This window comes from Varanus komodoensis, unplaced genomic scaffold (assembly GCF_004798865.1).
Source record: "Varanus komodoensis strain SLA01 unplaced genomic scaffold, ASM479886v1 scaffold8, whole genome shotgun sequence".
Taxonomy (NCBI): Eukaryota; Metazoa; Chordata; class Lepidosauria; order Squamata; family Varanidae; genus Varanus; species Varanus komodoensis.
The window spans coordinates 10,225,782-10,242,709 of record NW_025336481.1 but is presented as its reverse complement, the minus strand read 5'-3'; the positions used below and the strand labels follow the sequence as shown (position 1 = coordinate 10,242,709).

Genomic DNA, 16,928 nt, shown 5'->3' with positions numbered 1-16,928 from the left:
ATTGATTCACTTTATTTACATATTTTCTAGGCTGCCTTTCCGGAACAAGTCCAGCCGTAAGGATCGGGGAGCTAGCACAGGATTTGCGCTCTAATTTTCCCGAAGCAGGCAGATTCTGAGTATATCGCACAACCTGAATTCCTGTCTCTGGCCGTGTGCCTACTAGCGTAGGTGAGCAGGGAACCAGAAGGTGATCTGCTACAAGGCTTGGGATCTGAGGCCTGTGGCCCTGGATTTGAATATGTTCTGCCCCCTTGCCCTCAAAGGGCACTGTAGGAAAGTCAGATCCTTATTAGCAGAAAGATCAAACTTCACTGCACCATCTTTTGCTTACCATTGAAATTTGCTGCCATTTAAATATGCATTTAACAGTTTTGACATACCCTATATATAGATTTCTTTAAAGGTCAAAGTCTCAGCACTCATGTGGGATGTACAAGGATTCTCTTTTTCTCTCTCCACCCCCATTTCTAACTTGCTAAGGGCCGGAAAAGTTTAGAGAGAAAGGGGGGGGGGGGAAGGAACAAATACCCAAATAGTGTGAAGTAGCTGGAGGTGTAATATATGGAGGGAAGGGGATGGGGAAGGGAACGGGGGGAGAGAGGAGGAGAGCGTTTTAAAAATACCTTGAGTCATAAAGCATCCAGAAAGGTAACTGGGATGTCTTTTAAAAATCCAATAAACTTCTAAGGAAATCCCTTCCAGGGAGTGATGTGGCCGAAAGCCATGTAGCAATATGAATATGCATTGAAATGTATACCTGGGGATTGGGTGGTTTGACTACAGCATTATGGAACAGGACCACGGACTGTGCTTCCATTTGCAGACCAGAGCAATGAAGGAACAAGCCCACGGCTCTCCCCTGCACTCTCGGCTCTCCAGAAAGGAGCTAAAGAACCACAGCTGCCTGCTTTTCAGTGTATTTGTGTGAGTTCAAAGCAGCTGACCAAAGCAGTGCTAAAGTCACCATAATAACATCTGTGAAACAGCAAAAAAGCAGCAACACTATACTCTGCAGAACAACTCAATGCTAGAAGCCTGCCTGAATAAAAACACCTTAGCTACTGGTGGGGCCTGACAGAGCTCTGTGGTCTCACCACTAAAAAGGCCCTGCCTCCTATAGCTGCCAACCAGACTTCCATTGAGAACAAGGCAAAGAGCATACCCCCAAAGCCAAGTTCTTGTGCTAGGCCAGCTCATGGGGCTAAAGGCAGGCCTAAAGGGAATCTGATCCTGAGCCATTAAAGGCTGTCAAAGGCAATGCCAGATTAATCTTTCTTAAATAGAGCTGATCTGAGGGAAATGCAAAGAGCAAACCTTATTATTCCTCCCCAGTACAGCACACCAAGGGCCCAGACAGACAGCACAACCCACAATGGTCACCCATGACCCTGGGAACCCTCCCAACATGAGGGTTTCACGCTCCGTTCTCAGGGACCATCGACGTCTCGAATGAAATAAATGAATAAAAATGTCCTGCTGGTGGTGGAAGTGGCGTGACCTATTTGAGCTCTTTTCATGCTACATTATCATGAGGAAGGCTGGAACCCTGGACAGGAATATTTCTATTGGGCTTAGGAGGTGAGAAGACGCTGCACCATTGCCAGGATGCTGCTGTTACTAATCAACCCCCCGTCAACTGTACGAGCTTCAAGGAGGAGGCATGTGGAGAATTCTGGCCATCTCCTTGCCCTCAAGCCCTCCTCCTCCAGCCACCCTGGAGACATGTGCCTCAGGTTCAGCTCTCTGTGGAGCTCGGGACCTCTCTCTGCTCAGGCCATTCTGAATTCTCTTTTCAGACCATGTTGTGGCAGCTTTAGTCCCCACACATTTAGCAGGAAGTGGGCTGTGATGCTGAGCCCATTTGTAAGCCGCCCTGAGCCATTCGTCAGAAAGGATGGGATATAAATGTTTGTTTAAATTAAATTAAATTAAATTAAATTAAAATTACTATCATTGGCCGTGCTACAAATGCCTGCTGAAGCTTCCACGAATTACGAGGGGTACTTGGAATGAAAAAGCCAACTCGTGCAGCCCTGGCTGAGGGGATGTTGGCCTTCATCTAGAGCAGGGGTGGTGAACCTCCGGCCTGCAGCCTTCTTGGTCCCCAGAGATCCATGCCCCTTTTCCTGCCTACTTACAGCTCAGTGGTTGCCTGGCTTTATAGTTTTTTCTTTTTTCCAGTTCCAAAGCACAATGAAATGCCTCTCCTTGCAGTCAGAGCTTTATACTAAATTAAGGTGGTCTTTTCATCTCACCCCTTTCACTTTTGCCTCTGTGCTTTTACCACCGCTGAAATACTCCCTAGAACTTCTCCAAACCAAATCTGAACCTTGGCCCAAAAGAGCTTCAGATCTCCTGATCTAGGGACGGTAAGGACAGACCTAGGAGCTCCGTATGGCTGCACTGTGCCACGTTCTAGGAGACATTCCAGCTCAGTGCACCAAAGTGAATCTTCCTGGCTGCCTTTATCTTTGGAAGGAAGAGAGCTGAGAGCACTGTGGCCTTGTGCATATCTTGTAGGGGTGTGATTGCATAGGGATACCTTTTGAACTTTGCAACACAGTTTGCAGTTGCTTCATCAGTTAGCCTGACTGCTTGTCACTCCGGCCATTTGCTCTCGGGCGTGCTTTTGGTGGGTTCTTTGCTGTGTATGCACCCCAACAAATGCCTGTACGACTTCCTCTCTCTCACACACTTTCACTATTTCTTGCTTGCCCTTCCCCTTGCACTGCCTTTATCTCTATTTCACATTCTACCAATTCAGCCATATGTGGTCCTGTCTCCCCAGCCAAGAAGACGCCAACATCTGCAGATGAAAGGGAAAATGCCACCCTGCCGGCCTCTGAAGAGAATCCACAAGCCTTACTTCTTTCTGGATCCACAGAATCACCCCAGAAAGAAATGGACAGGAACCCCATACAGCTCTCCAGCCATCCTCCATTGCTTCCAGTCCCACCACCCAAGACTGTACCCAAAGTCTCAAAGATTGTGCCAGGTGAGTCTCCTAAAACGGTAATACAATTAGAATTTGCCTGCTCAGCTCATTGTTATTGGCATTAGGGGGTAAGAAAGGCTATGCTGCTAAGCAGGGATTGTTCATGTAAAAAGGCCTAGATTCTGCCCCGCTGCCTCTTCTTCAGACTTGGAGGAATAGGGCAAATTCTGATGTAGTGTGGGAACCTACCTAAAATAGAGTTTGGTAGGAAATGTACAATGCTACATAATATTTATTATTTCCTCCTGGATACCTATCGGGGTCAAATGAGGCAAGAGGTACAAGAATAAATGCTCCTCGTCCCAACTCTGAATGTAACTTTCCCACATTCAAAAGGAAAAACTAAATTTCAAATCTGGGGGTTCGTGACACATATATGTTAATAGCAAACTGAGGATGAAGGGATAGGATGACCATTTGGGCATCACACCCAAAACAAAGTAAAGCAAAACAAAAGAATCAAAAAGAATGTGGAAATATATGCATCTCACCAAACTGGGAAAGACTGTGACTTGACTCCTTGTATGTCCGCTCCGTTTCCCATCCAGCTGCTAGCAGTTGATGGACAACTCCAGGGCTTCTGCTTCCATGAACCTTCCCTTTCAGTAACCCTGACCCTCACCCATCTGGAGAAGGGCCAGCATTCTAGATCTATGCAGACCCTCTAATTGGGTAGCCCCTCTCTCCCAGTACTTCATCATGGGATCAGGGACCAGTCCAGGCTCATCTTGCGCTTCCCCCATGCCTCTTCCCTACACTTCCAAACCCTGCCAGCTCCCATGCTCTGCCTGAACACCTGGAGGAAGCAGCGTTGAGATAATTTCACCCTCCGCCATCATCCCTATCTGGGCTCCATCATTTTCGAGCCCTTTCGGTTCTCATCGGTGCCACCCTGACCCTGAAAAGCATGTCAAGAATAACTGCCTCCTTCACTCCCAGTGTCTACAAGACTGGCTGTGCTGATTTCCACAAATGACCTAGAATGTTAAATAAGCAAAATACCAGGTCCTTGGTAACAGTCAATAGGAGGATACAAAGCAGTGCGAGCCAGCCAAAGCTGTGCATTTGTTCCACAAGCAGGAGGAGAGAAGAATAAAGGAAAGTGAGACAAAGGGAACCACTCAATATTCAGAATGTTTAAAGGAAGCAATGCATCTTCCCAGCCCCAGACCAGCTCACCTGGGTTGCAATCCAATCCACAACATGCCTTGTGGCTCCTTGAGCATCGCCAAATTAAAAGTCACACATTCAGTGCTAAACGGTGCTAAAGCAATTGCCAAACTCAGCAGATCTGTTCTCTTGGCGGAGCCTCCCCTGTAACTGTTCATTTTTTAAATGGAAAATGTGCTTTAGTTGTGAGATTACCTGCCAAGGCCTGCGGGCAGAGTCTCACGGCGTAAGTCACGCTGCCACGAAGGGCCACTTTTCCGAGTTTTGTGGCTTGCAGCTTGTTTGAGAGCCTCCAGAAATTCCTCAGGGAAGACCTGTAAGAGCAGACAAGTTTCTCTGCTTGCTGGAAGGGGTGGGTTTAATGTGCACAAAGCGTAATGCGCATACACCACAGAATGAGGGGTAGCGTAAAACACAAGTGTCGCATACAGTCTGTCCTAGTTAAGGAGTGCTAGAAAAGGGGAAATGCCACTCCAAAAACAGGACCAACGCACGCAATGATTTGCGTCGCATCAAATACGTTAATTTATATGAATTGTTGCAGATGTAAAAATAGTTATTATACTTTAAAGAGAAATACAGCAAATCTCCCTGCATGGCAAATGATGGCGAGCAGGTCAGCTCTGTGCATCCTGGTTCAGTTTGGTGTCCAGGAGTTCATTGCTGATGGGATGGTATTGGCATCTAAGATGCCTGGAAAGGTATTTCCACGTGAGCCCCACAGCTTTCTGGTGGTGGGACGCACATCCGTGGCCGTGACCTCACATGGCAAATGATTTAGTAGAGCCTCAACATGGGGCTTCTAACTGGCCAATCTGGAGATGCCTCTGGCAGCTTCCTAAACTGAGAAATGAATAAGTCTTTTTATCATGCATCTGACTGGGAAGAAATGGGAAGCTGGAAAGAATAGAGACTTCTGCACTTCATTAACATGTGCCAGGAATGGAGAAGGGAAGAAGCTAAGGGCCTGGGCAAAGTATGTGTGTCTTGGCTTATGAAGCTGAGATCTGATTGCCCAGATGTGGCTAGCATGCAAATAGGCCCTAACACAGTAGCCCTATTCAGGCATTCAAGAAGGGCTTCAGCTCGGCATTCTGCCTCACATAAAAGTCTTTGCGGATACAGGAAGCTCTTCTCTTCAGGCTGTTGCTCTCCACAAATCGAGGGTGAACAACTGCTGTGTCAGAGAGGGGCCGCTCCTTCCTGCATGTTGATTTTTAACCCCTTCTGAATACAGCCGGTTTCTCTCCTGAAAATCGGGATGTTGGAGAAATCCACAACGGACTCCAATGAATTCAACTTTCTAACAAGCAGATGGATAGATTCCTTAGTGGACCAGCTTTTCCTCAGCTGCATGGATTCTGTGGACCTGCACACATGCTTTCTTACTTTCCATAATTGTTTTGCAAAATTACTTGTAGAAAAATAGGGACAATTGAAAACACTGTCCAAAATTGTATATTTTCCCTATTAGCTAAAGCAGGACAATACCTGCACTTTCCAAACTGGAATCGATTCTAATAAATTTCCTCTTCCAGGCAATGCTATGGTTGGGTTTCAAGTTGGGTCGGTTGGTTGGTTTTTGCCTTTGGTCCCTCTCTCTTTGCCTCAGTCCCACCACCACTGGATGTTTTCTGAAACTAAGCGTGGTCCTCCAGCTGAGAGAGGCTCCCTACCCTGAAATAGAGGGCGACTGCTTGTTCAGGCAATCAATGGCTTGTTGAGAAAGCTGAGCTCCACTGGAGAACCGGCCACGGGGCAATTCCATTGAGAAATACCTCTTGGTGAACTGCCATTCTCAAGGTAGCAGAGTAGCTCCCCAGGCATGGATTTAGTAGGAGCCACTCCTTTTCTCAACAATTAATTCCCCTTCATGGTTTTCTTTCCAGAAGCAGGAAATGAAGTAGATGTGGAAGCCTTGAAATATCCTCCATCCACTGTTCTGAAGAATTATGTAACTGTTGATTCTTCCCCACTCTCAGGGCAAGCTGCTCCCTTCCAGCCCTCAGGACAGAAGGTCTCTGAACCCCACCTCAGAGGGCAGCATCCAACGCCAACCGGCTCTCCTCACCTTGCTGCCGTCCACCTGCCTTTACCTCCCAGCCGGGTCATTGAGGAACTTCACAGAGCTCTGGCCACCAAACACCGGCAGGATAGGTAAGGACTAGACCTGTTGCAGGGCATTGTGGGCCCTGTGGAGCTACCAACTGACAGTGCGTCAACGGTGGTGACTTGTATATTCCTCAGTGCTTTATCAAAGCCCAACTCAGACGAACAATGAAACTGTTGGAAGTGGGAGAAGGTAAAACTGGCAGCTTAGGTCATCCAGGGCTTTGAGTGCATGGTTGTGGTGCTGAATTAGGGTTGTCACCTTTCTTTCTGATGGGGCAGGCAGGCAGAGTGTGAACTTCTCCATGCTGGGAATAGCTGTACCTGTTGAATCTGGCTGGGACAAACAGGTGATAGCTTCATTTGGGTCGTTTCTTTCATTAAGTCTTCTGAAAAATTGCACATTTCTTTATGAACTGGATGGAAAGAATTTGAGTTTTTTTAAAAATGCACATAGGAAGAGAGCAAAACTGACAGATTCTTCCGGCCCTAATTCAGAGGCTAACCAAATGAGAAAACTTGTTACTGGGTGGTTTAATAAATATAATAAAGATGATAAAAATACAAGTGACAATTTAAGGTTGCGATTTTAACATCCTGTTGAACTATAACAAAGGTGCAATTCAGTTTTTTAACAGGCAGAAATTTGATTCCTGTAGGGCAGGAGCATCTGTAGGTTCCCCATAGATTTAATAGGAAGAATCCCATGAATTCTCCACAAGGACACCTGTCTGTAAGCACAGAAACTGGAATCATGCAATTTCTTCCACTCAGTCAAGGAAAGGAGAACATAGGGGAATTTGGCTGATTATCCATACAGAAGTCTGTGTACATTGTACCTGTCACACAGGGCTGCCTCAGGGAATCTGCAACAGATGCAAATCAGTTTGGATTTCTCCGAATCTGAGCTTTGGATTTCACAGCAGGCTGCCTTTTTCCACACCATGTAGACCCATGGACTTGCATGCTTTTTACCCTTTGGAGGGATTTCTGCGAATTCACACATTTCACTGATCTGCATCAGCCCTAGTGATTCCTTGCTCTGATGTGCATTGATGTGGATAAGGATGTGTGAATCCGATGTGAAGGTTGAAACTTTGATGGATTGTCTGAGCTCAGCTCTGCAGATTCCACTCTCTCAACATGCACTGGCACCAATTTGATCTGACACAAGTCTGGCCAGCATATGGACTTCCATTTTCTTAATAGGCTACAATATGTATAATTGCACGTAAAAGAAATATGTAAAAAGCAGGAAAAGTGTGTGCAAAATTCAGTCCTCTGCTCTTCAATTTGTGTAACTTGTGTAAGTTTGTGCAAATTCTGTATATTTATGTTTGTGTATGTAATATTTGCATAAATTATGGTGCAGAGACTTGAATTTTACACAAAACCAAAACTGAGAAAGTCCAGCATGGCCAAGTTGGAATGTGTGCAGATGCAGGTTGGTTGGTTTCATACTTTTCACATTAAATGCTACAAAAAGAACAGCAACAATGATTTGACACCAGTGAATCCACACTGATTTGTGCAAATTGCAATTCATGCAACTTTCACTCAAGATAAGCAGTTCTAGGCTGCAATATGGACAGGTTTTCCAAGCAATTTTGCAGAAGCTGAGAAAGAAACTTTTAGGAAAAAGAAACTGCTTTTGGATTTCAGGTTGGAAATGTGTCAAAATCTGTTGAGCTCAAACAGAATAGGTTTTCCTTTGTCACATATCCACAAATGCTAAAGCGCACTGGCACTAATCTGCATCAGCACAAGGGTGCATTTGAGCAAACGGAACAAAATTCTCATATATTCCAAAAAATTAAAAAATCCAGTACTGAGCAGACAATGGGGCAAAAGATGTGTGGCTTTCCATGAAACACTGAACGAATTTAACAAACCTCCCTATTGGGAAACGCTACAAGAGCTTTAAGATGGGGTGGGACAGGCACAGGAAATGGATCCACATCAGTTTAATATCCAAACCAGCAGAATCTTGGCCATGGGAAATAGATCCATGTTGTGCTTCCTAATCTTTGTAGACTGTTGAACTGCCAGGAGAATGATGCTTCACTTGAATGGTCTTTTCCAGTAGAGGCGCGCACCGTGTCCTTTGAAAAGGTCACCCCAGCATTTCACATTAACATATCTGAAAACAAGGCATCAGTCACTGCTCACTTGCACCTTCATCCGACAGCAGCTATTGACGCCTTTGCTTTCCCATCTTAAGCGCTATAATCCCACAGTGATCCCCACAAAGTCCTGTGCCAAGCAATGGACCAGAGAAAACATGCTTGTGCTGTGGTTTCCCTTCCTCGGGCACAGAATTACTGACCCTGGGTCTCAAGCCCCATGTTCTTTGCATTTCATTCCCAGCTTTCATGGAAGAGAAAACAAAGGGTCTCCCAAAAAGCGGATGGATGCCCGCCCATCCAGAACATCCAGTGTGGACCACAGCAAAGAGAAGGATACTTCAGTGAGCTACAGCAGTGACCAGGAGAACAAGCGGAACTCTGTCAAGGAGTCCGACGAGAACAAAGAGAACTTGATCATGAACTCTGAAATCAAAGATGACTCTGTTTTCTATCAGGATGAAGAGGTTTTGAACGACTCCATAATTTCCGGTAAGAAAAGCCATTTTGTGAACCTTCTCCTAATACCTTATTCTAATGGTCTGATCCACTGGACTGGTTAGTCCATCCATATGGGTTATTTGATTCTGAAAGGTCGTGGTGTGATGTTGCCCTTTTTTCTTCCAGTTCTGGTCCCCTCCTGCTCACCCCTGTCCTCTCACCTTGAAGTTCATGCTGCTGGATGCATTCCCTCTTACCTCTTAACACTGATGTTCTGCACTGACTTCTGGCTCTCTCTTGGCCTTCTTTTCAGACCCTGATGTCTGAAGTTTCATCATCTTTTTGCCCCGGACAGTATCTGCCCTTTGCTCCTTGGTGATTTCATAATCCTGACTGGGAGCCGCTCGGTGGCGAAACATGCCGCCTCACTTCACCCATGACTGCCCATTTGCCCAGTGGTGGATCCAGTGCGCTCTTTAAAACACCCCCATGCGGCACCAACTCTCTCTCCTGATGTGCAGCTGCCACCACATGGAGGCTTGCTTGACCTGCAGCAGCTCAAGTGCACCATGTCTGCCAGCCAAGCCCTTTGCTAGAGACCCATTCTCCTTTGATCACTTCTTCAAGGACTTGTATATATTTTTCTTAAATCTATTTATTTTTAAAGTAAAAAGAAGGAGAAGCACACACAAGATTCCAAAGCAGAATGGTACTAATATTTGTATTTGCAGCACATGCTTTAGAAACTCCTTGTGAGCAAGGATGGGATATAAATGATAAAAGTAAGTATGATACATATTTCAGTATTATTCAGTGATTTGAATTATTCAGCTCATTAGGCTAACTGCCACATGCAGTCACATGGTTGCCGCAACCAGGCCAGAACTAACTATTTTCCTTTCACTTTTGCATCCATTTATATCCAACCTTCTTGCATTCTACCTTCCTGTCTCCTCATAACCTTGTCATTTCTTGTCCTGTCTGATCATTGCACTTTCCTCCCCAAGATTTAAAAAGAAGGATTCATCACAGATTGCAGGACTATTTCTTCTGCCAGTTATGTGCTAGATTACAAGTTACTTCCCAGCCAGTAAAATAACAGCTTACCAATCAAAACCACCAGAATTCTAAGTACTGAGTCATGTTAAAAACAGTCAAGAAAGTATGCAACCGTATTGTAACACAGGATGGAAGGCACTGGGAAGTCCATTCCATTTAATCGGGAAGAGTTTTCATGAGTTTCCCCCACCTTCAATAAGTCACAGGGGGCTCTGATGGATGTTTTTTCCTGTGCCAGAACAATTCATATTTTTTGTACCCATTAAACTAATAGACACTTTTTTCCGGTCCCATGATTTACATGAATTTGATTGTGGTTTTTCTTTCTTTTTCTAATAATTTTGAGGTCTTTACATTTGTTCATTTGAGATCTAAATTTGTTGTTCTTTGTTTTAAGAGTCTGCCTGGCTGCTGTATTTCATAGAATCATAGAATCACAGAATAGTAGAGTTGGGGCCATGAAGACCATTGGGTCCAACCTCCTGCTGTTGTAGGACACCAAGGTACACCATCCCACTCAGATGGCTGTCCAGTTTCTCTTTGAATGTCTCTAGTGTGGGAGAGCAGCACCTCTCTAGGCAGCTGGTTCCACTGCCGTATTGCTCTGACAGTGAGGAAGCTTTTCCTGATGTCCAGTCTGAATCTGGGTTTTTGCAACTGGAATGGAATATTCTGTGTCCTACACTTTGGCATCAGCAAGAAGGGATCTTCATCTCCCTCTTTGTGACAACCTTTGAGGTACTTATAGAGGGATATCATGTCCCCCCTCAGTCTTCTCTTCTCAAGGCCGAGCATGCCCAGTTCTCTCAGTCTCTCCTCATAGGGCAGTGTTTCCAAACCCTGGATCATTTTTTTTTTTTTTGCACTCCTCTGGACCCTTTCTAATTTTTCTGCATCTTTCTTAAATTTTAGTGCCCAGAACTGGGCACAGTATTCCAGGTGAGGTCTGGCTAGTGAGGAGTATAGAGGAACTACTACTTCTTGTGATTTGGAATACTTCTGTTAATGCTTCCCAAAATAGCATTTGCCCTTTTTGCAGCTGAATCACATTGTTGGCTCTTATTTAGCCTGTTGTCCACAACAACTTCAAGGTCTTTTTTTTTGCAGTTCTGTGGAGCCATGTATCCCCCATCTTGTACTGAGGCATTGCACACCATTTTGGAGTATTTAAACCACTTTGTGTTTACAAGCACCGTTGTTCATTTCATTCCTGTTCCCGCCAACCTCATTTCAGCACCTGGTACTCTCAGTCTAGGACTCCAGCACCCTGAGATGCCACCACTGTAAAGGCCCAGGGCAAAATTCCATTGGGAATTTCATCTGTCTAAAGGTTTCTTACTTCCTTGAGGGACTCCACCATTTCTCCTCATGTTTCAATATTCTAGGTAATGAATTTAGGAATGGGTAACTACTAATATCATTCTCTCTCTCTCTCATTCTCTCTCTCTCTCTCTCTCTCTCTCTCTCTCTCTGTGTGTGTGTGTGAATACAACCAGCCAGTATTTCACCTGGGGGTCCTCCTGGGACCACCTTCCACAATTGTAATTGAGCTACTGTGTGGCAAAGCATCATTTTGCAGATCCTACTGGCATGTCACCAGGACAGCATAAGAATTGTTTTGCAGTTGTTTGGTCTGATACCAGTAGCATCCCAAGAGAGGAGAATTCCAGGTGACCCAATGACAGGAGCATTCGCTATTCCAATGGGAACGAGCCATGCAACTCCGCCAAGCCACTTGGCCCTTCTGTGCGGAGGCGAGCTGGATTGCGTGGGGCTGGAAAATGCAGAAGCAGTTTTTGTGCCCCTCTAGTCACTGTGAGCCATTTGCACAACAGGACAGCTTCTGTGGGTTATATGGGCCACGGGTAGTCAAGAAAAAATGGGGGCAGGCAAACTCTAGGCTCCCATTTCAGGTTCACCCACGTCCACTGAGCTATGCTGGACCGGGTGCTTCCCTCCTGGAGTTGCTGGCCATGGCGTCCGGCTGTGCAATTCTGGATGACTGGGAGGGAGAGAGCCCAAAGGTATAAGCCATGGCATGCAGCTGGGGAGCGTCTCTCCCTCGGAAACCCAGCATATCTAGTTCTGATACTACCATCAACAACCCAGGAATGAGGCATTCTTGGGCTTGCAGCTCCACCTGGCTGCGGTAGGAATGATCAGGGGGTGAGGAGTAAGCAGCACGTGCCGACACTCACTTCTGCTCGTTGTTGATTACGCACAATCCACAGATAACTGTGATGAGCAAATTGCCTCTACGAACGGGATCTTGGCCTCCACTCAGCACCTATAAAATAGGATAAGACAATCAAATGGTTATTCTAATTATGACTAGCATAGTAAAGCAGCACTTATATTAAATTAAAAGGGTTATCTACATGAGAAACACTAGGATTTTAGTAGCTCTTTCTGGTACAATATTCAGGAAGGGAAACCAATACAAATACGAAGTAATTGCATGAGGATTCATGGAATGGATGAAGATGCAACTGAAGCAAAAGAAATCCAGTTATCATAGAAATTGACCCAGAAGTAGATTCAGATGCAAATCATATTAGAAGGAGAAATGGGTAAGTGAACAAGCCAGGAAGGTTTAAGAGCAGGACGATGCCTGGGGAGTTATTTGCACCTCTGCCTATCTAGGGACCTCTTGAAGCAGAAGAGAAAGATGGGAGGGGAGCAGAACCAGAGCCCCGGGAGCCAAAACCAAACTCTGAGGGCTCTAATCTGCACTCTGGAATTCTGTAGAAGGTCATGGCTACGTTCCACCAACCACCAAAGAGAACTTCTCTTTGTGGTGCAGTTTCTTCCAAATCTAAAAGTCTTTAGTACTTCCCCAAAGCTTATTTGGTGGCGGAAAGAAGGTTAAGAGAAACTACCTGGGTATTTTTGGTATTCTGGAGGTCTGGCCCTCCTTTTTTTACTCTGGCGCTACTCAGTGCTGTATGCTGGAACATACCCTGAGAGCTTCTCCAAAATAGGATTTGGTCTTCTGGTTGAAGGAGTCCCTGCATCCTGGGAAAAGTGTGTGAATATGAGGCCCCATAATTGGCTGGCAAGAAGAATCCCTTGGATGGGTTACGTCTGAATACAAACACTAGGAGCATGATCTTCTGTTCTTGCCTGGTCAACACAGCAGTATATTCTACCGGCTCAGCCTCATGCGTAATGTCCAACCTTTGCCATTAGCCTGATCCTGGCTCCAGTTCTGTGTCAAACCCCTAATACCCCAAAACCCCTAATACCTGAGCTGATAGACTCAGAATTGGGAGGGCACAGTACACGTGCCTACAGACCAGGTTTGGCCCTGACACATCTTAAGACAGTGTACGTGTGCAGGTGTGTGCATTATGAAATATGAACACACCTTCTGGAGCGTTAGCAAACAGTTCATGGATTCTGGGAGACCAATAAAACTGCTCTGTGTGCGTGTGCACATGTAGTGGAAGTATGAATATGAAAAGAGTTTTAGTTAAATGAAAGGGGTGAATAATAATGTATCCTACTTACTGCATAAGGGATTTGATAGACCTCACAGGGATGGCTCCAGCTCAGTAGGCTGGAGGAGGAGGAGAAGAAAGGGGATTATGAGGTCTGCACAGCATCTTAGCTCTTACAACTTTCCCATGTACATCCATCCATTCATTCATGTTCTTTTGAGTGATGTTTTTTATTCTGTACGCTGGGTGGCGCTGCGTTCATGGAGCATGGGAGGATTAATTGTAACAGGCATTTCAGAACAGGTGCTACCATGACCCAGGATTCTGACAGTTACACCTAGAAGCATTCCTCTCGTATAAATGAATAAATTCATAATTATGGAAGTAAAAATAGATGGCCTGAACTGATTGGCTTGGATCTGGAGTACACCCACTGATTCAATGGGACTTAACATTAGCCATTTCTAATTCTTCTCGTATCTATTCCATCTGAATCCAACTAAATCTGAATCCAAGCCATAGAATTTCTAGTATTGTATGTTGTTGTTGTTGATGATGATGATGTGCTTTTGCTTTGTTACATTTTAAAGTAAGACACAATTTTCTCTTCTACCCACCCTTCAGCGTAGTTACCTTTTCTTCCCCATAATTCTACCCATCTGTCTTACACCAAAAAGAATGCTTAAACTAGGACCATTTTGATTACTATAATAAGTTAAGCAGCTGAAATGCACACATTGTAATAAAATAATGAAAATACATGATCATACAAGCATGAGATCAGTTCCTGAAAATTTTCTTAGCAAACTAACTGTGCAATCCTTTATGCATCTACCAAGATGTAAATCCCATTGACTTCCGCTGGACTTATTCCCAGTACATCTGTATAGGGACCACAGGACAAAGATAGCATTATTAATCCTGAATGAGAAAATACTTGCCAAATATTTGGAAGTATTTCCAGACCTTAGGGTAGGTTAGGAAAGGGTCCTGCATTTCAGCTGCCATATGAGGACACTTTCGGAATGCCTTAGGGCCTTGAGTCAAATGCATCCCACTGGGAATATCTGCCTACCCTGCTGAAATCTTGGATTTCTTCCAGACAGGCTGTGGCATCAGGACTTGCTTTTAGCTCACTTTCAGGTGGCCAGGGTGGAAATTGTGTTCACATTTATAGGGGTACTTATAGTTTCAGGTTCATTGGAGGATTGCAGAAAGGGATTGTTGCTGCTGCTGCTGTTGTTCTTACTTGGACCTCTCAAATCTCTTTGCCCAATTAGATGCCTCCACAGTAATGGGCTCCCTCTTAAACCAGCACCCTTTTACATTGGGTTTTCAGGCACAGGGACAGACCCTGGAGCAATCCAAATGCTCTCAAACATTTTCATACCTGAAATAAAAATAAAAATTGACATAATAAGGACATGAGAACATAAAAAGCCATGCTGGATCAGACCAAAGGTCCATCCAGTCAACACTTTCTTAGCATGGTGGCAAACCAGCTGCCCACAGGGTCCCTCCAGCAGGATGGGTGCCAGAGCTCCTCCTGCCCAAGCTCCTCAGCACCTGGTGCATGCAGGCACGCCACCTCAGGTCAAGGAGGGAGCATGTAGCCAGCAAGGCCAGTAGCCACTGATACCCTCCTCCCTCATGAATCCATCCAATCCCCCTTCAAAGCCATCCAAATTGGTGACCATCACCACTTCCCATGGCTGTGAATTCCATAGATTACTATCTGTTGTGTGAAGAGGTACTTCCTTACATCAGTCCTAAACCTCCCACCAATCAGCCTTATAGGATGACTCCAGCTTCGAATATTATGGGGGTGGGAGCAAAATGTCACCCTCTCTACTTTCTCCACACCATGCATGGTTCACACACCTCTCTCTTGTCTCCCCTCACCTGCCTTTTTCTAAGCAGAACAGCCCCAGTTGAAGCTGCTCCTCACAGGGGAGTTGCCTGCATGCCTTCATCATTTCCATTGCCCTTCTCTGCACTTTTTCTGGCTCAATAATGCCACCTTTCAGGTGAGGCAAGCAGAACTGTGCACCACTGGTTTGCAAAAGATTGCAACACTTTAATTTCCCATTCCTTTCCTAATTATGCATAATATGGAGTTTGTCCTTTTCGTAGCAGCTCTGCGCTGGGTCAACGTTTTCATTGAAATATCCACTAGAACCCTAAAATCCCTTTCCTGTTCATTCACTGCTACTTCAGATTCCATCAGCTTATATTTGAAGTTGGGATTTTTACTTTACTCTCGCTCCCGTTGACCCGCATTGACTATTTTGATGCCTGTTCTCCCAGCTTGGAGAGATCCCTTTGGAGCGCTACACAATCCCTTTTGGTTTTAACTGCCCTGAATAATTTGGGGTCATCCCATCAGCTCACTTGGCCATTTCACTGCTTACTCCAGATCATGTATGAATAGGGATTCCACTGGTTACATCCCTCCATTGGGAAGAACTGACCATTTGTTCCCAATTTCTGTCTTCTGTTCTTTAACCAGCTAGTGCTGGGATCCCCTTTTATTCCATGACTGCTAAATTTGCTTAGAGTACTTCATCTCCCTTCTCTGGCATGAGCTGCAAATAATCGTTTTGTTTTTCTTTAAAAATGACAGTCAGGGCCAGAATAGGCATTACTTTTAATGTGCTTAGCAATGATTTTTTTCATATTTATGCTAGAGTAGGAGTGGGTTGGGGCTGTTTTAGATAAACACCCTCACCTGGGGGACTAGAGAGGTTTTTCAAGACCTGGACTTTCTTCCCCACCCCACTCCAGTGCCTGTTGTATAATAAAAATGAAAAAAGATATAGTTTCTAGACAGGACTGTACAGTAAACCACTGGAATTTGCCACCCAATGGATTGTTTGGCTTAATCCCAGTTTAGGGATGCAAGTTGTCATGCCAAGCAGGTGGTGAAGTCTTAACCCTAAGTATAATGGCTCTCCCAAGCAGCCTCTAATAATACACTAGCCTAATAATTTTTTTCTCCCAAGATGCAGCTTCAGTTTACTTGCTGGATTCTTATTTGCCGTGTGGGTTCTTGTAAGCTCTCTTCTATGTTATGGCAACATCACAGATGCTTCTTCCAATACCACATGGGCAAGCCAATTGCATGATGTCCTTCCTGTCCAGGAAGGAAAGAAAGGAGTGTCGACTACCTTCAGTGGCATGTTGGCAAAGTTTTATCCATCTAGTGCTTTTCATGGCTTCCAGATCTCCCCCAATGGCAATTTAATGAGTACAAATCCACACAATCCATGGAAGCAAATCCATGCTAAGACAACTGTGAGAGTTTGCATCGAACCATTCAATTTGCTAAATGACTTGCACATTTTACATAAAAATCTCTGCTGAAAAAGAGTTATGAAGTCTGAAATGTTAGTGGACCCAGTAAACAAATTCCCAATGGCCCTTTTAGGAGTCCCCACACTTGAGTCTTGAGTCAGAACCCTCTTCCATGCCTTTCCCATCCAATCCTCTTTATCCCACAAATGGAAGGCCCATGGCCTGCCAGCAGAAGATCCCTGAGGAGTCCATAGCTTGCATTTCTGATTCACAAAACAACTTTATCCAATAAGT

At 45.0% G+C, this 16,928-nt stretch overlaps 1 protein-coding gene across 1 annotated transcript in view; it reads left to right on the top strand.

Moving 5' to 3' along the window:
• The window catches only part of PHACTR3 (phosphatase and actin regulator 3), a 228,136-nt gene that overhangs the window by 134,829 nt on the left and 76,379 nt on the right, over positions 1 to 16,928 (top strand). Inside the window, exons 8-10 of the mRNA XM_044455418.1 lie at positions 2,792 to 2,998; positions 6,151 to 6,325; positions 8,645 to 8,892. Coding sequence (XP_044311353.1) covers positions 2,792 to 2,998; positions 6,151 to 6,325; positions 8,645 to 8,892 — 630 coding nt within the window. The remainder of the gene's footprint in view (positions 1 to 2,791; positions 2,999 to 6,150; positions 6,326 to 8,644; positions 8,893 to 16,928) is intronic.